Source organism: Cannabis sativa, chromosome 9, assembly GCF_029168945.1.
Source record: "Cannabis sativa cultivar Pink pepper isolate KNU-18-1 chromosome 9, ASM2916894v1, whole genome shotgun sequence".
Taxonomy (NCBI): Eukaryota; Viridiplantae; Streptophyta; class Magnoliopsida; order Rosales; family Cannabaceae; genus Cannabis; species Cannabis sativa.
The window spans coordinates 7,519,235-7,544,173 of record NC_083609.1 but is presented as its reverse complement, the minus strand read 5'-3'; the positions used below and the strand labels follow the sequence as shown (position 1 = coordinate 7,544,173).

Below are 24,939 nucleotides of genomic sequence, written 5' to 3'. Positions count from 1 at the left end.
ACTATTTAGCACGAAAAACCTTACACCACAAGGAGTATATAGTAGAGGACAAGGACCAACTAAGCTTGGATAAAAGAGTAGTAATCAGGTCCAAGAACCTTTTAATACACATGTCTAAATTATTGAAGTGTATTAGTTGTTGTTGGCCCCAATTTTATAAGTTTAATGACATGTTTACTAATAAGTAATAATAATCAATAGTAAGGTAATCATTCCCTTACATTTGTTTACTTGCATTATAAAAATTAGGAAAGGGAGAAGTTGATTAAATAAGGGAGAAAAGAAAGGGAGAACTTCTCCCACCAATTTTGTAAGGAATGCCATTAAGGGTAATGGATTTTTATTATTTTTATTTTATTTTTAATATTAAATATATAATGACAATTTTGCCCTTTAAAATATGTCTTGCAAAATAACTACCATATAATATAGTTTAACTCAAAAGGGCAATTTAGTCAATTTAAGCATTCCGATTACGTTTCCTAATAAAGTAAACAAGATAAATCACAACTATTCCATTTCTAAAAAATTTTAGTAAACAACATAGGGAAATTTGAATTAATATGCTTAAATTATCTAATAATTTTTCCCCTAAATGTAAAGTTAATAAAATTGGTCATATATGACCACTTTACCAATTTTCCTAAACTACCCCTCTCATTTGAAACCCTCTCTCTTCCTCTCTCTTCCTCTCTCTCAGCCGAACAATCCCAACACCCAAAACAACCCAGCCACCACGATTAGCACACAACCCACGCAACCCACTCCCCTCCGACGAACTCGCAACCCACTCCGACGAACTCGCAACCCATCTCAGCCCCCTTCTCTCTTCATCTCTCTAACCGAAAGAAAAAAAAAAAAAAAAAAAACCCACGAGCAGGATGGTCGGACCATTGGGTCAGGTAAGTCAGGACCCGATCGGACCCATCGGACCCCGAGTCCAGGCCATCGAACTCTCTGAAAATACGAAGAAAAAAAAAAAAAAAAAAAAAAAAAAAAACCCCACGGCCCATGGTCGGACCTTGGGGTCAGGATAGGTCCGATGGTCGGACCCATCGAACCCGAGTCGAGACCATCGAGCTCTCTCTGAAATCTGAAGAAAAAAAAAAAAAAAAAAAACCCCACGGCCCATGGTCGGACCTTGGGGTCCGAGGTGGGTCCGATGGTCGGACCACATCGGACCTCAAGGTCCGACCATCGAACCTACTACGAAATACGAAGAAAAAAAAAAAAAAAAAAAAAAACCCCACGAGTCGGACCCGAGTCAGGCCATCGAGCCTCTCTCTTCCTCCTGCGAAATGCGAAGAAAAAAAAAAAAAAAAACCCACGGCGGATATTGGTCGGACATTTTTGCAACAAAGTTTCACGAACAAAAAACACATATTTAAATCAATCTTTTAACACTTAAAAAAAAAAAAACAAAAGAAGAAAACCAAACACACCTTCGACATTTTTGCTTCGGGTTCGCCTGAGATTGGTCGCCGTGGTTGGTCGGGGTTGAGCTTCGACGGCGGTGGGTAGGTCGGGTTGAGCGTCGACGGAGATGGGTGGTTGTGAGAGGGATGGGTTGAACAATTTTTGGCTGTGATAGATGGGTATCGTGGGGGAGGGGGTTCGGCTGAGAGAGATGAAGAGAGAGGAAGAGAGAGGCTGATTCAAATGAGGGGGGTAGTTTAGGAAAATGAAAAAAGTTGGCATATAGAAACAATTTTAATAACTATACATTTAGGAAAAAAATAAAATGGCATTTTAAGCATAGAATTTCAAATTTCCCACAACATATTACAAATATTGATTCCGATTATTTTTCATTTATTCCGTTACATTTCTCTATTAATTTATTCTGATTCTAATTACTGTATAGTAAACGTGCCATAAATTCAATGCATGTTAACTTGGAACACTGTGGATATAACTCACGAGTCACGACCGTAGTGTTTAGAATAAATTTAACTTGTTGAGACTGAGTACCAAGAGGGCATTTGGTCTAGTGGTATGATTCTCGCTTTGGGTGCGAGAGGTCCCGAGTTCGATTCTCGGAATGCCCCCTTTTCTTTTAAAAATCATTTATTTATTTTATATTATTATTTTCTTTTGAAGCATTTATTTTCAAGTAAAAAGCGCATCAGCCAAAACTGAAAACGACATAAATATATTTCCCTCCAAAAACCTACACACGTCAGTTGATTTCCCTCCATTTCCCAAAAACCCTAACCCTCAATTTCTTCTCTCTCATTTGAAATCCTCCATTGGTGTTCTTAGGTATTTGTTTAAATCTAATAAGAAATTCTTCAATCTTCTAATGTAATTGTATTATGATTCTTAATTCCTTATTTGATTTTGATTTATTTGTTTTCGCATCTCGTCAAAGATGTGTGCGGTAATGAGCTCTCTTGGGGGCGACAATGGCGGTAATAATCCTACAAAAATGAACTCACTTGTTGATGACGACTCCGATAGCGAAACCCAGAGCTTTGATAGCCATAGTACGAACCCAGCATTTTTCGGTAACTTTTACTTAATTAAGTGGATAAATATATATTAGATTCTGATTATGCTCTATAGCAAATAAGAATGCTTTTTTTTTTTTTGGCATTCTGATGGATTAAAAAAAAACGATTTGGAACTGTATTACAGTTACAAGTGCTTTAGTATGATCTTTTTGCATTCTGATGGATTTTTTTTTCCTGATATTTAATCGTGAGTATAAGATCACATATGAGAAGTGCTTTTTCTATTTTCCCTTCAAACACAACGATTTTTTTTTTTTTTTGACAAATTTGTTTGATATGGTTCTACTTGTAATTGCAAAATAGGTGGAGAAGTTAAAGTTGGTGATAGCGTTGCTGATGAGCCATTACAGGATACTATGCTTCTTGATAATTTTTGGACGTTTGAAGATGCATTCGATACCCAAGTAGTAGATCTTGCTGATGAAACCCAAGTCATGGATTTTGGCGGAGAGACTCAAGACGTGAATCTATGCGGTGAAACTCAAGACGTGAATCTATGCGGTGAAACTCAAGACGTGAATGTGTGCGGTGAAACTCAAGCTTTGGATGATGTCGATTACGGGGAGTGTATGGATACCCAATTATTAGATGTGTTTGATGATACGGATGTTAGAAAGAGCGATGGTGAAGAAACTGACGGTACTGAAGTTTTGGGTGATGATGATGATTTATCCGATGATGTATTTGTAAGAGAAAATGGCGCTAGATCAGTGGATAAGGGAAAGGGTCAATGTTCTTCTGTAAGCAATTACAGCGAGAAAGAACCAATAGAGCAACCCAAAGCTTCATGCAATGAACATAACAATTCAGGTTAGTTTTTTTTATACCTACTGGACAATATTATAATTTGGAGTGATTTTTCATTTTCATGATGATTTAAGCATATACCAAGAAGCTGAAGTCTTGTTTTTCAAAGTGACATTACTTATATTATTATTTCTCATTACTTGTATGCTACCAGGCGTTGGCATTTGAGTAGAACAGGAAAAAATTATGCTAGGTTGTGTTATATACTAAGTAGCATTTTTGAATTACAGCAAAGAACATGTAGTTAAAACTTTTGCAAAGTGAAGTAATCATTAGTCTTTAGTAGGTTCTTTAAGTTAACATTTTGATCTGTGCTAAGTTTTTTTATAAATCAACTTCATTTACCTTTTATGACTACATTTCTGGAATGGTATTTCTGTTAAATAGTTATTTTAATCTCATCTCAATTTGTTTTCTGGTGTCCCTTTCATTCTCAGGGTCTCAGTCTATGCAATTTACCTCAGTTGGTGCAGCATCTTTGCGGGCCTCTGGAATGGCTGCTCGCAATTCTTTAAAGGGTCCCCACAGTTTCTTGCCTTCTATTTCAAATATTGATCCATCCTCGAAGAATGATGTTCGTGATAATGCAATTATAACAATGGAATCTGGAAAGGATGGTTGTCAGGAGGAAGATCTTGAAAGCAGTGTAATGGTAAATGGATCAAGCATGCCCAGAGTTGGTAATTTGACAGCAAGAAAACTTTTTACGGAGAATGTAGATTATGAAAATGAGAATCTTCCTTATGATACGAGTAGGGCAGACGGAGAAAATTTGATACAGATGTCAGCTTGTGATCAGGCAGGTTTGAGCTATGTTGAGTCTCAGGAACCTGGAGAACTATCACAAGCCAATGCTCTTAATTTTGTGGATAGATTTCTTAAAGAGAATACTGAAGAGTTTGATAAAGAAGTTTACCATGGAAATAGTACTGTGGGAAAATCAAAACTTGTTTCAAGTGTAAAAGGTCCACAAATGTTGGCGAAGAAAGTTAATTTTAAAAGCATGATTGGTGAATTTAACATTTATGATTGGGATGATAATCGTGAAGATGAAGGAGGGGGTGACATTCTCCGCCGAAGAAAGGAAGATTTCTTTGGTGGTGGAAGGCTGGGAAGGAGGCCGTCAAAATCTGGAGTTATCAGATCAGAAGAGCAGAAGGATTCTAAAAAATTGTTGAATGGCAATAATAAAAAGATGGATGGGTTTAATTCTGATTCGAAATTAATATCACACAATCTTAATTCCAATGATAAGTTGTTGTTTGATTCTGAAAGGACCTTTAAAAGGAATCTCATCAATGAGTTGGATGAACAATCCGATCTTGGCTTTAAGGATGAAAAGGTGGAAAATAATGCTACTAAGACATATGTGCCAGATATGTTTGATGTGGGTGTTGATACTCAAATGGCTGCCGAAGCCATGGAAGCCTTATTTTGTGGTGAGGACAATGCAAAGTTTGATATTAATGATGATTGTCAAGGTGTCAAAAGTGATATTAGTCACAAAGCTCAGAGACGGTCGTCAAGAAAAAGATCTTGTGTCATTGATGCAGGGTTTGCTACAAAGCAGTCGAAGAAAACTAAGAGTATTGGCGCTGACATAAATGATGTGTCATTACTTTCACGTGCCAAGCAGTCTAAGAATGTGAGAAAACAGAGCAGGGCAGACCCAGGTATAAAAAAATCAGAGAGAGCCAAAGAAAATGAAGAACACCTTAACAATAACGAAAGCGGAACCTTCAAGAATATACCTTGCGAAAGTACTTGGAAAAGGAAGGAAGAATGTTCAAATATTCAAGAAAAGGTTATAACTCCCATTGCACGTCGAACTAGACGATCAATGGGAGCAAGTAATCATGAAAACACTGAGATAGAGTCTTTTGAGAGAAGAGGGAAGATGAAGGTTGTTGCTGCCAATGAGAAAAGTAATAAAGCGGGAGGCTTCCAGACTTCTAAAGGGTTGAGTTCAAGAGATGCTCAGTGCAGTAAAAATGAAAGTAGCAAGCGAAACCTACATGAAAAATTTGCAGATATGACATCTTTTGCCAATGGCAACATGAATGGTGCATTAAGCTTTCCCAAAGCAAGAAGATCTAGTAGAATTTTGTCGCGCCAGAGTAATAACATTGATAATGTTGATGATCTATCTGTGCCATCTGTACAGCCAGAAGTCTTACAGAGTAGCAATGGGAGTGGGCACACAACACTTAATGAATTTGCAAATGTAGCAGCTATTAATAATAGCAGCAACAAGATTGGTACATTAAGTTTTCCCAAAGCGAGAAGATCTGTTCGAATCTCTTCCCGTCAGGTTAATAACTCTGATAATGTTGCTGATGCGCCTGTGCCATCTGCTCAGCCAGAAGTCACTGGGAGTGGGCATACAAGGTCATGCAGACAAACGCGATCATCGTTATGTGATCATCCAGTTACGTCTTCTGTAGAGCATCATTTGGAAGGAAAATATCCGGAGGAAATAAAAGATGGAATGTTTTCCAGAAAAGCCGAAAGTGGGGAAAGAGGTGCCAGGTTGGCTGAAACACCAGGGGAGAAATCTAAACCATCTGACTCATCATGTACTACTCCAATTAACTGTAAGATACCTATCAGTGATGTGTCACCCATCTGTATAGGTAATGAATACGTTGACAAATCAAGTAAGAGAAGCTTCTCAACATCATTTTTTTTGAAAGAAATCCGCAGTTTAAGTGATGCCGGACCTCAAGCTACTAGTGTGTCAAAAGTGCTACGAAAAAGGAGAGAAGTAACGGATATTCGAGTCCTATACAGTCATCACTTGGATGATGATATAATTAAACATCAAAAGAAGGTAATTGTTTTCTCATTCATCAATTTAAGTTAGCAATATGCAAATGAATTTGACCAATATCTGTTTTGCATGTCTATCAGATATTAGCCCGTCTTGGAGTGTCCGTAGCATCCTCTATTACAGATGCAACACACTTCATTGCTGATCAGTTTGCACGCACAAGGAATATGTTAGAGGCTATTGCTTCTGGTAAACCAGTGGTGACATCGTTATGGATTGACAACTGCGGTCAAGCCAAGTGTTTCTTAGATGAGAAAAAATACATTCTTAGAGATTCGAAAAAAGAAAAGGAAATTGGCTTTAGCATGCCGGCTTCGTTAGCATGTGCATCTCAGCATCCAATATTACAGGTTTATTCTTTTTCTAATTTCTTTTTTCTTTTTTATCAAATATTTATTTTATTCACCAGAAAAGGTTTTCTGCAGGGCTTGAGAGTCTTGGTTACCCCAAACACAAAGCCTGGAGTAGAAATAATTTCAAATCTGGTGAAGGCAGTTCAGGGCCAGGTTTGTAGTGTGTCTGTGTTTTCTCTAGTCATGCAGCCTTATTAAAACTTTGTTAGATTGGTTATACTTTGCTCCCGTTTTCGATCGAATATCACATAATTTTAGAGTCTTTGGTTGTATGCCCCTAACAGGCAGTTGAGAGGATAGGCAGGTCTGCACTGAAAGATGGTGCCTTTCCAGATGATCTGTTAGTTCTATCTTGTGAAGAAGACTATGCAATTTGTGTGCCTTTCCTTGAAAAAGGTTTGGAATAATATCCATATATTTCATTTTTACCGATTTGAAAACCAAAATAAAATAAAAAGCCAGCATAGTAATACAATGTTGTCATATACTCACAGGAGCAACAATTTACAGTTCAGAGCTGTTACTGAACGGAATTGTTACTCAGAAGTTGGAGTATGAAAGGTTTGTTATTACATTAAAGACATTTGACTTTTTAGATGAAAAAAATAGGGCTTTTATACTATCTGCAGTTGTTTTTTGCAATATTATTAAACAATTTGCACATTGATTATGACAGGTACAAGCTATTCACAAATCATGTCAAGAAAACTCGTTCTACATTATGGCTGAGGAAAGAGGGCAGCAAGTTCCTTCCTGTGAATAAAACCAAAGCAAGTTAAATTTTGTTTCTTTGCATCAATGCCCTCTTTTCCTTTGTGCATATATTGTATATGTTTGTGTGTGTAATGCCTCATATTGTTTTCCCCTTCGTCTTTGTTGTAAAAATAGGTTTTTGCATAAATAATATTTTTTCTTTTCCCTTTCCAAAATGCTCAAGTAAATCATCTTTTTGAATAATTGCTAGTAAGAAATTTCTAACGACGAACTTGGTTATATAAATTAAATAGTAATATTCGATTGAAAATGGCTTTTTTCTAACATTATTCACTTTTATATGATTTGTCGTTTCTCATGTACAAGCTTAAATCTGATTTATATGTAAAACAAAATCTCACAGCTTTACTTGGTAAAACGGCATAGCTTACATGATTAACAAGTATAATAATTCTCATAATCAATGGTTCAACTACATAACCACTAATTCGGATTGTGCTTGAATTTCACCTAAACTGGATTAGTGTTTTCAGCAGCTGGATTAGTGTTTGCACCAGAACTAACCCTCCACGCAAAATACTTAATATACAATGAGTTCACCCCCATTGCTATCCCAAAACCCATAATTGAAGCCAGTAATAATGCATATATAGCGTTGAGATGAAGCTGTCAAAAATACAAAAAACAAAATGTGGTTATCAATACTTGTAGGAGAGAAAAAATAAATTCAAGACTACATAAGTGGTTTGCATATAAATTATTGCTCGAAAAATAGTACTAACCAGAGTGTAAAATAAGTGAACTATGATGGCAACAAGGGCAAACTCAAGAGCTGCATATGTCCATATATATTCCTTAATTGCTGTTAAACAAACATGTGAAATAATGAGACAATGCAGGAAGATACCAGAAATAAGTGAGGCTTAAAAGATTATTTCATTAAGCTTGATTACCTAGGATAATTGCAAAAAGGGATCCCAAAATGCCTAGTGTAAAAGCAAATGGAGCTGAAACAATAATTGCTTGACTTCTCATGTCATGGATCTGTAAAATGTGGAGACATAGAATCAACTCATGTTTTGCTTGCTAACATAGAAAATGCAAAGATGTCCAAACCAGACTAGTCATAATTCATCCCTTCTTTTGAGTAAACACTTTTTTGGAGAAGAAAAAATAAAAGTTGAAGACTTTCAGAGAAAAATGCTATACCAGTAGCTGCTCAAAGAAGAAGAAATAGCATATTGTGCTAATTAAGATGAGTATTACCAAGTCCTGCCAAGCACTGCATACCAAAGTTCATCTAAATTAGATTCTTTACGATTGTTGCCAAAGGGGGATGAATAAAACGCACAAAAATCCAAATATGATAAAACCAAAAATAAAAGACCCTGTAAACATTTGGCTGAATGAAATCACAACTGAAGAAAACCATATTGAATAAATGATCCCACCTTATTGATTCTGAATCTGGATTCTGTTGAGTGCGCTCCCGCCTGTTACTCCTTTGAACGGAGCTTGGCATGCGAAGCAATGTCACGGGTAAGTTCATAACCTCATGCTGACATACCTCACATTTCTTGCTTCCTCTTGAACTAAACCATTTCACTGCACACTCTTCATGTACAAGCCTGAGGGCACCCTTGCAACTGCATTCCATTTTGAGTGTATTCCCTTCATCACATTCATCGAGACAAATCCTGCACACTGCTTCCTCTTCAGGAATCTCTTCCTCTTCTTCATCCATCGTTGCTGGACTAATTTGATCTGATTTTTTCAAAAACAATGTCAGTGGGGGTGATGGTTCCACTGTTGAGTTTAAGCGACTTTCATAATTCATGTGTCGGCTTTAACTGGGTTTTGGACATGAATATATGTTCATTGAACTAAAATTCAAAAGACAAGAAATGCATCCATGAATAATTAAAACGATTTAGTTTTTTCTTATTACAATGGGATGTTACATACCGTCATTAGGATCTGGTATGTTTTGCTCATTACGAGTAGCAAACGATACAGATCTTACTATAACCATGTTTCTCCCAGGAATAGAGAGGGACCTTGAAACTGTAGCCTTATCTTCTTCTTTCTGCACAAATTGAACATAACATAATCACCATCTTTATTCAAATTACTGATTACTGAGCCACAAAATAAGCTGACGACCCTTTTAAACAATGACATGAAAATTAAAGGTAAACATTCTCCTAAGTTCAAGAGTCATATGACCATGTTAGTCTAGTTTTAGTGTATGGAAACATACAAGTGATTTAGGCCGTTCATTAGACATTCTTGCTGAAAGAGGTGTGGCAGCAGAAGGAAACAATTTTGATTCTTGTCTAACAGGAAGTGAAGTACATCGTTGCCAAGAAAATACAGACTTCAAGTTGGCTATGATGGGACTTTCAGGAGCTCTTTGGGTGTCTGTGTCTGAGTTGAGAAGAGAACTTCTCTCACCCTCTGGTACAACACCTTTCTTCTTGAAACTTAAAGCTCGTAAGAAACCTCCCGGTGAAGAACTACCTTTAGCAGAACCTTGAGACTGTAGCAAACCCTTCCCGCTTCGACTACTGCCAAAAGCTACAGGTCTAGGGGGTATTTGAAGTGAAATATCTGGGCGCTTCCCACTTGGTCCAGGCTCTAGTGCTTCGTTTGGTTTCACATTCTGGGAATCGGCCTGCATCAAGAAAATTATTTACCATCAATAGAATCAGATAATCTTTCAAGTAATATGTTATCTATTAGGCCTGGGAAACAAAAGCATCTAAGACATAATAAACCACAGAAAACCATGCAACAATGCCAAATGACATTTCTTTAGATGTTCATATCCGCAATCTTGTTTTACAAGGTGAACAAATAGGAACACTAGGAATTTGGTATGCAATATACATTACATTGTACTTGCTTCTTCACTAAAGAGTTGTAATAACTCATGAAACTTGCTCATGTATGAAATGAATAGGTTTAAAATGTCAACTTTAAGTTAATTACTATCAGCATTAGGCATAACAAAAGATGGGAATTCAGATATGAAGTTGTTCAATCCCAATTCCGGATGTATTATTATAAGCAAAAAAAATATACTTATACGCCTAGAAAGTTATCTAGTCAGCACTTGGCTAGTTTATCTATCAATAGTAAGTCTATTTATAGTAAAGCAGAGAACAGCATAGTTTAAATTAAACCCACTAATTAAGATTATGTCAGCTATGCTGAAACTCACTCAAAAATGGAATTAGTCTTGAAAAAGGAATACTAAAGATCTGCACTAAATTACCCACCTAGGATCTTCCAGAAACAAAAGCATATTACAAATAAAATAACAAAGAATATTACAAGGCATAAACAGTTCATCTAGATCTGCAAAACAACCATATTTGATTGAGAGTTAACAGTTCAACTAAGCTTAAACTAGTAAAATTAGCCCCAAAAAAAGAAAATGATAAAGTAATTAGATTTTCACTCCAGAAAACTAAATGACCCATTATCAGAATCGTACATAAAACCCAGATAAAAACTACCCATAAGATGAAAAAAAAAAGCAAGTTGGGCCACCTAATTTAAGCATAGATAAGAGGTAAACTGCATAACCCAGAAACAAAATAAGTGGATACAAATATAGTAATAAATCAATAATAGATATGAGAACATTAATACCATGAGTTAACCAACCTGAGAAGTTGATTCTGCAACTCCATTAATGTCAGGCTGAGCAGCTTGCATTATTGTACCAAAGGCCACCACCAAAAAGAAAAACTCAGAAGAAAAAGAAGGATTTTGTGGAAAGTGGCAAGTTTGAAGGGAGTACCCAGATACCCAAAAAGGAAAAATAATAATAATAATAATAATATATTATATAATCTAACAAAGATTATGAAAGGAGGACAGGGCAGGGCAACCCAGGACGGAGAGAGAAGAAGTAGTAAGGACAAACAACCAACCAAACCAAGGAATATATTAAGGTTCTTGAAGTTTGATGTTCGGTGATTATGTAATGTTTAATTGTTTATTAAACTAAGAATAAAGTATTAATATTTATTTCATAGAATAGAGAGAGAGAAGACAAGAAGTTGAGTTGGGAGAAGAAAGAGGACGATGGTCTCGAACCAACATTGGATTGGAAGAAGACGAGAAAGTTTGTCCGAGGCAGGCATGCATTGGTCCCACCACACATAACAATATGCTACCACATCTTCATTTCATTTCATTTCTTTCATATTCGCAACTTGCATTTTCCTCTACACTCACAATTCGCTCTCCTCTTTTCTACTTTTTTATTAGGCTAATAAGAATTTTTGACATAACTATGAAATGTACTAAATTATATCTCATGAATTTTTAAAGTGGTTAAAAATACTTTTTGAATTATTGAGATTGTTAGATTTAAAGACTTTTGTCTAATTTTATTTAATTTTACTATTTTAGTAATTGTTTATATACTAATTTCAGTCAGAGTGACGCACTCGTGTATAAGAGCCATCATTCTATGGATGTAAGGGCCCAATGAAAGCTTAAATTAAGGACGTTACTAAATGGTATTAGAGCCTTGACACATCCGAAAGTGTGGTCGACGAGGACGTCGGACCCCGTAAGGTGGTGATTGTGACAACCAGTAGTCCCGTGATCCCTAAAAGAAAATACCAGGTAAGCTGTGCAATCCCACATCGCCTGGGGAAGGTCAAGTGTGATGATTCTCAGACTGTATAGGTATGGGACTACACAGTTGAAGAGGGCTTAAATGGATTGATTGGTACTACCTATATCAACAAGGTGCAACTTATTTTTTAGTAGCCCATCATGAAAGAACTCCACGGTTAAGCGTGCTTGACCTGGAGTAATTTCAGGATGAGTGACCTCCTGGGAAGTCTTTCCAAGAAGTGTACGAGTGAGGACAAAGCACACTGAAAATACTCGTGTTGGTTTGTAAGATTAGTCGTCATTCCATGAAGCAGCCAAAGTGACGTACTCGTGTATAAGAGCCATCATTCCGTGGGTGTAAGGGTCCAATGGAGACTTAAGGTGGGGACGTTACAACAAATGAGTATAGTTACCTGAAAGATAAAATTTAAGGATTGGTTAGAAATATGCATTTAGCCAATTGGGTGCGAATACCCGTCATATATCTCGGTTAGGAGTAGCACATGGACAACTTTTCATTCCTTGATAGTAGAGAACAATAAATCCTCCTCAGGGAGTAGGTTATCCTCAAGCTCTAGGAACACAAGCTCCATGCATCCAAGCTCCAAGCATACATGCTCCTCAGAAGGGTACCTAATGCCCAGGTGCCTAGACCTATCATGGCTCTCAGACCAAGAAATCTGTATCCACCCAAAATTGCTCTGCCCATTGTAGATGGCCTTGTGGCAACCATATCCAGAGGCTCACATAATTTCAAAATTACTAGGAATGTTAAAGAAAAAAGATATCTAAATGAGCTAGATTAAGAAGAAATATGCACTCTCGTACAAATACATGCTCATCGTCCACGAATGATGAATCTCCTATTTACTTTCACAGAAAAAGATGTCAAGCATGTGTATTTTTTTCATAATGATCCACTGGTGATTGAAGCTCAAATTGAAAATAAAAGGGTGTCCCAAATTCTAGTGGATAATGGAAGTTCAGTTAGCATTCTCTTTAAAAATGCTTTCCATGTGATTGGGTTAGTGGAAACTAATTTAAGGCCGTGTCCAATTCAACTCCAAGGCTTTAATGGAGAATCTCAATTACCAATGGGAAAGATATAGCTTCTAGTCACATCAAGTGGAGGAGCATCCGGAAGCAACACGACATTCGCCTTCAAATACTACACATTTGTGGTAGTGGATTGCCCCACTGATTATAATGTTATACTTGGACAACCTGCCCTAGTTGAAGTTCTCAAGCATGAGAATATAAAGGGAGATCAAAAAAGTGCGAGGAAATGTTATAATATCTCTGCTAAGACAGTCTTCATGGTCTGAGAAGAGAACCAAGAAGATCCCAGAGCACCCATCTAGCCAACACTGGGGTAATTCAGGAAGAATATGAGTTAGACCCTCGGGTGGGGGTAGAAAGAGTAATTAAACCAATGGAGAAGGTGGAAGAAGTGTGCATCAATGAAGAAGATCATAATAAGGTCATCAAGGTAGGAAGAAATCTACCTCCAGCCATTAAAGAGAAAATTGTGTCCATAGTAAAGAATAATTGTGATGTACTAGCATGGAGCCATTTTGATATGACCCGGATCAGTCCTCACGTGATATGCCACACTTTGTACATCGATGAAAAAACAGATCTAGTTTGTCAGAAGAGAAGACCATTAGATCCTGTTTGAGCAGAAGTAATGAAGACAGAAGTAAAAAATTAACTTCCATAGAGTTCTTCCGGGAAGCCTTATATCTGGTTTGGCTTACCAATCCGGTATTGTTCCCAAAGCCTAATGGAACTTGGAGGATGTGTATCGACTTCACGGACCTGAGCCATTGTAAAACCATTTAGAGATGTTGCTCGTGCTCTGCTTTTGATTGAGAGTATACAAGGATATCATCGATAAATACTATGACATAGTTATTGAGGAAATCCTTGAACACCCCATTCATAAGGTCCATAAAGGTCTCCAGAGCATTTGTCAAACCAAATGACATTACCAAGAACTCATAATGGCCATATCTAGTCCAAAATGCAGTCTTCGAAATGTCTTCCTTCCACATTCTCAATTGATGATAACCCGAACATAAGTTAATCTTAGAGAAGACAGTCTTACCCTGAAGCTGATCAAACAAGTCATCAATTCTGGGCAATAGATACTTGTTCTTTATCATCAACTTATTCAACTCCCGGTAGTCAATACACATTCGAAGGAATCCATCTTTCTTTTTCACGAATAAAACTAGAACTCCCCAGTGTGACACACTAGGTCGGGTAAACCCTAGATCAAGCATAGAGACGATAGGGCATTGGACAAACAGGGGGCGACACTGGGTTGAAGGGAAAGGCCGAGAGAACCTTAGGACGAAGACGTGGATTTCGGGGTGATGTGATGGTGTGGGGCTGGTGAGATTAGGGTTCAAGAGAGATAGGAGGCGAGTGGAAAGCGTGAAGACTGGTCGGAGCTTCAAACCATGGTGGCTATGGAGGTTTTGGCACAGAATGAAGAAGACAAAAATGAGAGAGAAGAGCAAGGGTCGGCTAAGAATGAAAAAAAATAAATTAATGAATTAATTTTAAAATAATTTATTTGTTTTCTTTTTTTTTTTAAAAAAAAAAAGAAATAAAATTTTCAATTAATATTATTATTTGGACCAATAAAAAATTGACACATGACATTTTATTTAGTTTTAACGGATCTGTTAGAAAAAGGGACCAACAGACCTACAGAAAACGTGACTTTGAGAATTATTATCGCCAATTTTTAAAGTTTGGGACTAATTTGGATCAACCGACTTTTGTTGTAATTATCCCTTATTATTATTATATATATATTTTTTTTATTTAACGGTTCAACGGACCTAGTTTAATTTTAAAGTTGAGGTAAAATTATAGTTTTGAATACTTTTCATATTGTTACCAAATTTCTCCAACACTAAGGAGACGTTTGGTTGGGAGGAATGAAAATATAGGAATAGGAATGGGAATGAGAATAGGAATAGGAATGGAATAAAATTTAAAATGCATAAAAAAAATTAATAAAAAAATAATTATTTTTTTTTTCTTGTTACATTGGAATGGTTATTCCTTTCTTTTTAAAATGGAATAGTCATTCCACCAAAATGGTGGAAAGAGCATTCCATTGTAATGCGATTCTAATACTTTCAAATGCAACTAAACAAAGGAATGGAATGAAAATTGTTTCCTTTTCATTCCATTCTATTTCATTACCTCCAATCAAACGCCCCCTAATATTATGTACTAATATTATATTAAGTTGCGTTCAATTTACCTGGAAATCAATGCATATTTTCTGTGTTAGACAAACAAACACTCTAATTGCACACACTTAATTATCAAATATAATAATGTGTGTAATTTAAGTGTATCTTAATCATTATTCATAATAAAAAAAAAAATGAAAGAAAATTTGAAATGGACTTGGTACAGTGAAAAATTATTAAATGTTTGATGAAAGTAAATAAATGAATAAAAATTTAGAACAGAGGCTCAACCGGCGAGTGGAGTTGGAACTTGGAATTGAAGATACACAAGAAATGGAGTCTCATTACTTAAATAAATACAATAATAAATTGGGTGAGGTGGGGTCTTATTCCTTTGAATTTATCGTCTCAATTTTCATTATTATTATTATTATTATTATTATTATTATTATTTTGATTAATTATTAACATCAACACAAAAAAACCCACCTGATCATATTATATATGTACCTATTTTCTTGCCTTTCATTATATACAAAACTCTAATGACGTGTTACACACGAACTTCTCAAGACAACATTTAAACTAACATGTTTACTATAAGTAATAAAAATTAGTGGTAATTATTCTCTTACATTTATTTATTTGTATTATTAAAATTAAAAAAAAGAAAGAACTTGATTAAATATGAGAGAAAAAAAAATTTCTACCACTAATTTTATAAAGAATGCCATTAAAAGTAATAAGTTTTAATTATTTTTATTTTATTTTTTAATATTAAATATATAATAACAATTTTATCCTTTAAAATATATTTTACAAAATAAATATCATTTAATATAATTTAACTCAAAAGGATAATTTAATCAATTTAATTACGTTTCCTAATAAAGTAAACAAGATAAATCATAACTATTCTATTTCCAAAAAGATTTAGTAAACAACATATTATAAATACTGATTCTTGTTATAAAATAATATAAAGTAGATGAGAAGAAAGAAGAAGAAGATGAAGAGAGAAAGAGAAAGTGAATGAGAATTTCTGAGTTGTTTATTCCAATGGGGTGAACCTCTATTTATACAAATACAAGAGTGAAATATTAAGAAACTAAGAAAAAGGGAAACTAAGAAAAAGAGGAATATTGATTACTATTAATGGTAATAAATAAAAGATTTGGGCATCCACATAATTATTAATATTTATAACACTCCCCCTTGGATGTCCATAATAACTGCCTTATTAAAAATCTTGCTGAAAACTTGATCAAAGAAAAAGAGTATAGTGTAAACTAACTCCCCCTCATTTAGGCATTTGTGGAGATCTTCTAATCGACGAATTTCGATCTTGTCTGCCGTCTTCTCAAATGTTGATGTTGGTAATAACTTTGTGAATAAGTTTGTAAGATTGACACTTGATTGAATATGTTGAACACCAATATGCATTTTCTTGAAGCGTATAAAGAAGAATTTCGTGGAATGTGTTCTAACTCTATCTCCTTCAATGTACCTCCTTTTAGTTGAACGATGCAAGCAGTATGATCCATAGATAATTGCTTTACTTCTTTATTGAGTGCAATCTATATGTTTCCCGAATATGCTATGTCAATGATCTCACTCACACACATTCTCTACTTGCTTCATAAAATGCAAGTATGTTAACATGATTTATAGTTGCCTCGTTAAAAACCTTGCCAGAAAAACCCAGTGGGACAAAATCTGAGCTAGGGAAAAAGAGTACAATATATATTTCATATTCATAACTATTTGCAAGTTGCCTCGTTAAAAACCTTGCCAGGAAAACCCAGTGGGACAAAACCTGAGCTAAGGGAAAAAGAGTGCAACATGAATATGTCTCCCCCTCATGCACATATGATCCATAATTCTTTTGGGGATAATATATCTCATAAGATTATTGTTATCACTTTTAAAATATCACCATATATAATCTTTGATCATATATTTTCTATAACTCTTCCAGAGTATGTATGGACTTCTTATAGATGAGGGGTTCGTGGAACATTAATCTTTATCCAACTAATTGTATCATTCATGTGTGTACACAACTTTGTTCATACTAAAATTTAACATTTCAAGTAGATATGAACATAACACATTAATGATAATATAAATTTCATTTGTGACAATGATGGTACTCCAATACCATATATTTGTTCCATCTTGTTGTATGATCTTAATAAATGATCATATATCTATAATTCTTGATACATATGAAGTACTTCAGGACTTCAATACTAATGAACAAACTTTATACATTTAATATTTCTCGATATACAAAAGAAATAAAAGTTTGTTCTTCAATTAATCAAAAACTCTTCAAGAGTCTATCACAACGTATAATTTACGTATTTATACTGCATAGACAACCATACGTATTTTTCAAACAATAATTTACTTACATGTCTTTATTTCATACAAAGATCTTTGTCATATAGTGCGCGCGACTTAGAATTTATATCACTTAAGACATGTATTAAATTCTTCTAGAATTTTTAAATAAGGCTTATTTCAAATTCTCACTATATTAGGAGCTCCAAATAAATAATCTTTTGTTGCAACATTTATGTGACGCTTATAAATCCTCATAAAATATATTCCAGGCTATAATCAAATCATGATTATATTTTCTCAATATTTAAGCCTTACTTCAATCAATCTCATGTCTATGCAAATTTTGTACAACAATTCATTATGTACAAATACATATATGCAAAGTTCTCATTAGAAATATTTATTTGCACACCCTACAGGTCTTACTTCACTTTATGTGAGTAAATTTGCCTGGACTGCGTCATAATATTTTGGCCAAAAACAAAATGTATGTGGATGATTCTCGACAAATCTAATACAATGATCCTTGCTATCTCATGTTAGTTTATTGCATATGCACACATTCAATATTTATTGTCGACAAAAATTTCAATAAATGATAATTTCCTCCCATATTGACATAACTTTTAGAGATCTCTTTAAATTACATATTTTTCAAATATGTTTATCATTTATAGGTACCTATATAGAATCACTTCAGGGATTCAATTATGATTAGAAGTGTTATGTCTAACTTCTTTTGGGAGTCTCTTCAAGTACCGTTTTCATCACGGTTATCATTTTAATACTTTATAACATTAAGGTATCTCCATGAGTACCTCTAGATTTAACAATTTCAGGGCAAATCAAATGAACATTTACTAATAATTTCTATATTGTTCATTTACGCTTCAGGCGTTTTCAACTCATTCTAACTCAACTTTGAATAATATTGATTTGCAGTTGGTATATATCATTTTGAACTATATTGTTCTTATATACTTTGTGCAAGGATCATTTTTCAAAAATTATCATCGATCCCGACTGCTTCTCTCCCCCTGATCGAGAGAATTTTTAAAAATTGTGATATCTAATAATATTAATATACCTGTAGGGATTTCAATATATCACAATGAATCAATATTTATTTAAACTCATATATACTATATGACATTGAACTTCAGGTTCAATAAACTTCAGTTTCAAGTTCAATCCTTATGAACTTAATTCATTTCTAAGAATGAGTCATACGTGTATAATTAGAAATACATAAATTTACACATTTTGTAAATGCATGATTATATAATCTTATCACATCGATAAGAAACTATGCAATAAAAATCTAACAATAGCTCAAGATTGTTAAGGAAATATAATTTAAATATTTTTTATGTGCAAATATATGCACATTCTTCTTTTGAGCCTTATAAATTAACAATGAGAAGAATCTTACAGTTGTTCTTCAACAAAATTTAGTCAAATTCTTTGACAATTTATTGCATATGATTGATCATGTCAAAATAATTCAATTCATGAACTTCAGGTTCACTATAATTTGTATTTCAATGAAACTTTCACAAGGTAATGTAAAATCACTACAACATATAAGTAATCATAAAAAGTTTCATTTTTATATACACGAATAATATAATTATATTATTCTCCAAAACATATACACTCTTTAGGAGTCACTATTATGTTTATCAAACTTTATATTTTTTCAGGAATCACTATCATCAATTCAATGATGTGTATAATTTAAAAGATACATGACAACTTCATCATGTTATTGTATTGGTCAAATAGATATAACCATAATATATCATTCATTTTTCCTGGTATCTTTTTAACAAGTCGTCTAATTTATTAATAGACTATTCATCAGTCTAATTATCATGACTTGATATATTATATATTTAAATGTACAACCAGTACATATAATAAGTTATTTCTTATCACTTTTATAACTAGATAAAAGTTATACATCTAGGTACATACAAATATATTTTACTACTCCAAGTAACCATTGTATGTAAGACTTTTTCAGGAAGCTTTTCAAATAATCATTTTGTGATTCTTTATCACTTTCATTATATTGGATCACTAACAAATGTTAGTAAGTTATATATTCACTTCTGGGAATATGCAAACTGAATTATATAGTAACTATATATATACATATCCTGTACTAACAATAGTTTGAAACTATTGATTTCAATAAATAATAAAATATGTATATATTAATTTGCTTTTGGCATTGCCAATATATGTGAAATCTATATTCTTTGAAATAGAATTTCATGTCTATTCATTCTCTTTAGGGAATGATATTTAAATATTCTAAATGTACAATAAATTTGTACAATTCACATTCTATTCAATAATCAAGTATACTTTTATCTTGATTATAAGTATGTCTGTACTACAGGTACGCGACCACTATTATTCAATTCCACACATGATATATAAATTTCATGCACTTTGATTATGTGTGGTATCTCATCTTTTAGTTGTTTCCACTTTTTCTGAAAATATTTGATTAGTAAATAATGTCATTGATTATTTAAAATCATTACATTCACTTCGGGGAATGACGTTGAACAAGTAGAACATTATTATAAATTTCTTAAAAATTTATTACTTGTTCATCCATAAAAAATATAAGAAATTATTCAACAATTTCTTTTACGATATATCAAAGAATATATGAATGCAATTTTTGCATAGTCTCCAAGATGTATGCAAAATTTAATCTTTAATATATGTCAGATTCAATAATTTCCAACATTTCAAGTAATAACAATGTATAATAACATGACTAATACGAGGAATCTTTAAAAGTAATTGACTTCAATTCGTATCACTCTGTAGGGACACTACAAGAAAAATGAGCATTACTGAGGACAAATTTTGTTGGTAAAAACCCCTGTTTTCGTCTGCGCATCAATGAGGACATTTCGTTGGTAAAAAGTCGTTGGGAATACTTCGTTGGGAAAAACGATTATCAACAACGACTTTTTAAGTCGTTGGGAATAAAAATTATCAACAACGACAATGTCGTTGGGAATAATATTTATTTTTTTTAAATCTGCGTGCATCAACAACGACATTGTCGTTATTGATAATATTATCAATGACGACAATGTCGTTATTGAAGATCTTCTACGAAAAAAAAATAAAAAATTATATTAAATTATTTATATATATTATTATATTAAAATTATTAATTTTAATTTTAATTTTTTTTAATTATTTAATTAATTAATATATAAAATTATTGAATTAATTGAGATATAAAATCATTTAACTAAAAAAAAATATTTAAAGTCACTAATATTACAATAAGAGTAAGTCATAAACATTACAGTACTGCCTACCTAAATATAAATTAGTGTTCATAAAATATTAACAAACATATTAGACCGATAGTTCGTAAAATTAAAATAGATATTCTAAAAGAAGTTTGTAGTAGCATCGTCCTCATCACTAGCATCTCGAGGAACATCCGACCCAGGAACATCCGGCATCTGTGGGTAGTATGGCGGCATTTGCGAGCTGGTCATCATGTGAGATGTCTGCTGCCCATGTAGTGTCGGCATCATTTGAGATGTCTGCTGCCCTTGTTGTGTCGGCATCATCTGAGAAGTCTGTTGTCCTAGATGTGTCGGCATCATTTGAGATGTCTGCTCCCATGGTTGTGTCGGCATCGTCTGCGATGTGTTCTGATATTGCTGCCCTTGTGTCGACATCTGAACATTTTGCGGCATCTGTGACATTTGTGGCATCCGAGGCTCTGACACATGAGACGTCTGAGGCGACTGCGTCATCATATTCAACAATACTTGCGAATTGTTTGGCGACTGAAACACAAACTGCAAGTATGACTGGTACATTTGACTGTGAAATTGCTCAGGACTTAACATTCCAGGCGAAGGAACAAGAGGCTGTTGTAGCAGAGGCTGTTGTAGCAGTTGCTGAAACGAAGTAGGAGTCTGATGCGGCTGCTGAAAACCCATTGGGTTAAAACCCATTTGAGAGCGAGACGGTTGAGGACGTATGGGTTGGGTTGGAGCTGCATCATTCATCTCAACATCCATTGGTTCCCGACGTTCACGTGACATTTGTTGAGTCAACGTCTGTATTTGTTTCTGTAACTCAACAACTGTTTCCCGTAAGTCCGGTTGATCAGCAGTTGCAGGTTGTGAGCGTCGTCCTGATGATTGGCCTTTCAACTTGCGACCCACTCCTCGTTGATGGCCACGCCTCTCTCCAAGTGTTTTCCGAAGAATCTCAAGTTCTGAAACTTGTGAAGATTCAGGAGCACTATTTCGAGTTGTCAACATCTCTTCCTATAATACAAAATAAGTTAGAAATCAAGCAAAGTTACAATTATTTGAAAATATTTAAAAGTTATTATTTTACATATCTTACATATTTATTTTTGGCAGCCTCATTGATGAAGGTGTTGGTGTCTTTCTTAGTATGACATTCTTTCCAAGTCTCAATGTAACCCTTTCCTTGCTGATAAATATAACTTGTTAGAAAATTATATATAAAGTAAACTTTGTAAAATAGAAATTTAATATATTAACTTACTTTTTGACGAAGAATCTCAGCCATAGTTACCGACCCTGTTGTTGAAGAGAATTTCATCTTCTGTCGATTGATAGAGTTTTGCTTCGACCGTTGAATGAAATCAGGAGTTGTGAACAATTCACATATTAGTCGCCATTGGTCTTCATTAAGTTCATTGGGAGGGTTCTTCACTGCATTTTCAAAGTCTTCTGGGTTTTTGTAATATTCTCTGAAGTGTTGCAATCTAATATTCTTTCGTGTTTTGTACTTCTCGGCCATCTCAGCTATCGAAATAGCTACTAACTTTGGATGACTGTCCAACTGGTAATAATGCTGCATATGACAAAAATAAATTAAAATAACATGGTAATAATCACATTTATTAGTGTAGATAAATTAATAATTATTTACCCAAAGCTTGGTTAAGATGAGGTGTTCGTACTGCTCTGGGACATTCGCCCAACTTGGATGATGTCCAGGCACATGCAGTGCAACCTCTCGCCCTACCAATCGAGGAAAAGCTTTACTCTCCAAGCCTACTATTTTGTTCGAGACACTGTCAACTTCTAATGGCAACGGGCCAGTACAGTTTTTTCTTCTCTCTTCTAACTTTACTAAAACATTCCTCCCACGGCCTTTTCTCGCGTCACCACCTATGTTGCCATCAAAAATGTATATGTGTGAATAGTTGAATTAAAAAATTAAACACTTAGATAGAAAAATAACAAAAATACCTGAAGCCTCGCACGCAGTCGGTACCCTAGTAGGATCTAATGGGTCATCCCCGCCACCATCTCCACCATGATAGTTAGCAACATCTGCTGACATTTTATGCTAAAAATAGAATAATAAAATCATATGAGTCCTTACTTAAGAGAATACGAACAACTCATTAACTCTTAAATTTGTTCTTTTACAATAATTTGTTGAGACAAAAGGATTAAAAAAATATAACTACTCATCAATACAAACAGTACTAAAATCCATTATTCACAATCATCATCACTAATGAAATGCAAATTTGCTGCGGGGGCTTCTTCAATTTCATCTTCAAGATGATCAATAAGCAAATCATCCTCCAGGTCTTCTGCAATTTCTTCATCTTCATCATCCCTATTATCATCAACATTTGCAACTATCTCAGAACTTTGAGGGACATCTACAATTGTTGGAGAATCATTAGTCCGTTGGACATTCAACTCCCCCAAATCCACTGATAGTGTAAAATTTGATGAGTTTGTGTCATGTACAACATCAACATCATCTGTCTCATTTGAAGCATCCAAAATATTTTCCCAAACTTGGCGGTGATGGACATTATGAACAACTCTCCAATTACGACCTCTAACTAGATCATCCACAAAGAAAACTTGCTTAGCTTGACTGGCAAGAATGTACGGATCATCTTTGTACCATACACCACTAACATTTATGCTAGTGATATTATTTTCGATAATGATTTTTTTCTTTCTCGGATCTGTGTTGAACCACTTACACCGAAATAATACAACTGAATATGCACCACTAAAGGACAAATGCAATATTTCTTGAAGTTCCCCAAAATAGTCAAAACCTTCTGTCCTTGCAACGGACACCCCACTATTTTGAGTATTACGGTCTTTATCTCGACTGTGTACAACAAATCGAACTCCATTCACTATACATGCCGGATATGAATACACAAGGAGATCAGAGCCAGCTGCTAAAGCTAGCAATTCATCACTGTGTTCTAAAGACCCGAGCTTATACAAATCAAAAATCTGAAAAAACACGCATAACAAACAAGATTTGAGAGAGTTGATAATTTAGATTAAGTAAATAGTACGAAAAGGAATACTTGCACACCTTCTTATGAAACCACGAAGGAAATTCTTTTTTGTGTAAAAGATTATGGTTGCCATTCGGGTCCCTCTGTGAGATTATTTCAAGGTGCTCTCTATTAAAAAAAAAATTATTACAAATTTAGCTAGATAGAATAATATAAATTATTCATTAAGCATTATGTAATAATTTTGATTAACTTACGTCATATAAGGGTCGATCTCGCTAGAATTCTGCAATATGTACCACTCAGCTCTTTTGTGAGTCTTCTCATCGAGAGTTGTTATTGTTTGCTTACCGAGTGGACGACATTGAGATTTATACACTCTTAAATAGCGAGATACACTAGGAGCATCTTCATTGCGCTCAGGACAGTTGAATTTTGTATGCACACCTTTGAAGTACATGGAACAAAATGTCAAAGCCTCATCTATAACGTATCCTTCAGCAATAGATCCTTCCGGCCTTGCTTTGTTCCTAACATAATTTTTCAACTTTTTCATATACCTCTCAAAAGGGTACATCCACCTCATAAAAACTGGCCCGCCCAATATGGCTTCCTCGGGTAAATGGATCACCAAATGTATCATGATATCAAAAAACGCTGGAGGATAAATTCTCTCCATTTTGCACAAAATGTGAATAAGGTCTCCCTGGGCCTTCTCCATGTCTTTTACGTTCAATGTCCTTGAACATAAAATTCTGAAAAAATTGCACAATTCTATAATGGTGCTTGATACTTCCTTCGACAAAAACTTGCCAATACAAACTGGAAGTAACCTTTGCATTATGACATGACAATCATGAGATTTCAATCCAACAATATTATCATTAGTTACTTTCTTCTTCAAGTTCGAACAAAATCCATCTGGCAATTTAACGTCCTTCAAAAATTTACAAAACAATTGCTTATCATTAGCAGTTAACACATAAGGGGCATGTGGTTTTAGCAATCTTTTACGAGCATCTTCGAAAATCCATAAGGATTGACGAATTCTCATATTTTTCAAATCTTGTCTTGCATTAGTGGTGTCTTTAGACTTGTCATTATCCAAGAGAGTGCCAAGGATACTATCACAAACATTCTTCTCAACATGCATAACATCGATGTTGTGTTTCAACTCATTTGCACTCCAATACTCAAG

At 34.4% G+C, this 24,939-nt stretch overlaps 3 protein-coding genes and 1 non-coding gene across 7 annotated transcripts; 2 read left to right on the top strand and 2 right to left on the bottom strand.

Moving 5' to 3' along the window:
* The first annotated feature begins 1,976 nt into the window (after positions 1 to 1,976).
* TRNAP-UGG (transfer RNA proline (anticodon UGG)) lies at positions 1,977 to 2,048 on the top strand. Its single transcript has one exon. It is a non-coding gene; the product is annotated as a tRNA-Pro (tRNA).
* LOC115721948 (uncharacterized) lies at positions 1,990 to 7,527 on the top strand. Of its 3 annotated transcripts, none has more exons than XM_030651057.2 (9): positions 1,992 to 2,262; positions 2,372 to 2,486; positions 2,817 to 3,323; positions 3,758 to 6,150; positions 6,231 to 6,500; positions 6,576 to 6,656; positions 6,788 to 6,899; positions 6,998 to 7,064; positions 7,180 to 7,527. In XM_030651057.2, the coding sequence occupies exons 2-9, from the start codon at positions 2,372 to 2,374 to the stop codon at positions 7,280 to 7,282; spliced, it is 3,648 nt and encodes a 1,215-aa protein (XP_030506917.2). In that variant the 5' UTR covers positions 1,992 to 2,262; the 3' UTR covers positions 7,283 to 7,527. The 3 variants fall into 3 exon arrangements, with proteins under 3 accessions (XP_060960545.1, XP_030506917.2, XP_030506916.2); XM_030651056.2 differs by having other exon boundaries at positions 2,372 to 2,507; XM_061104562.1 differs by lacking the exon at positions 6,998 to 7,064 and having other exon boundaries at positions 1,990 to 2,262; positions 2,372 to 2,507.
* LOC115721949 (uncharacterized) lies at positions 7,519 to 11,405 on the bottom strand. 2 transcript variants are annotated; one of them, XM_030651059.2, is made up of 8 exons: positions 10,875 to 11,405; positions 9,478 to 9,891; positions 9,183 to 9,303; positions 8,669 to 8,981; positions 8,427 to 8,499; positions 8,171 to 8,261; positions 8,000 to 8,079; positions 7,519 to 7,883 (listed from the first exon to the last, which is right to left on the bottom strand). In XM_030651059.2, exons 1-8 carry the CDS (start codon positions 10,875 to 10,877, stop codon positions 7,728 to 7,730), a joined length of 1,251 nt encoding a protein of 416 aa, XP_030506919.2. In that variant the 5' UTR covers positions 10,878 to 11,405; the 3' UTR covers positions 7,519 to 7,727. The 2 variants fall into 2 exon arrangements, with proteins under 2 accessions (XP_030506919.2, XP_030506918.2); XM_030651058.2 differs by having other exon boundaries at positions 10,890 to 11,404.
* Positions 11,406 to 20,774: 9,369 nt separating this feature from the next.
* On the bottom strand, positions 20,775 to 22,339 carry LOC133030830 (uncharacterized). Its single transcript, XM_061103743.1, has 3 exons — positions 21,995 to 22,339; positions 21,830 to 21,919; positions 20,775 to 21,747 (listed from the first exon to the last, which is right to left on the bottom strand). Exons 1-3 carry the CDS (start codon positions 22,310 to 22,312, stop codon positions 20,851 to 20,853), a joined length of 1,305 nt encoding a protein of 434 aa, XP_060959726.1. The 5' UTR covers positions 22,313 to 22,339; the 3' UTR covers positions 20,775 to 20,850.
* Positions 22,340 to 24,939: the final 2,600 nt, after the last annotated feature.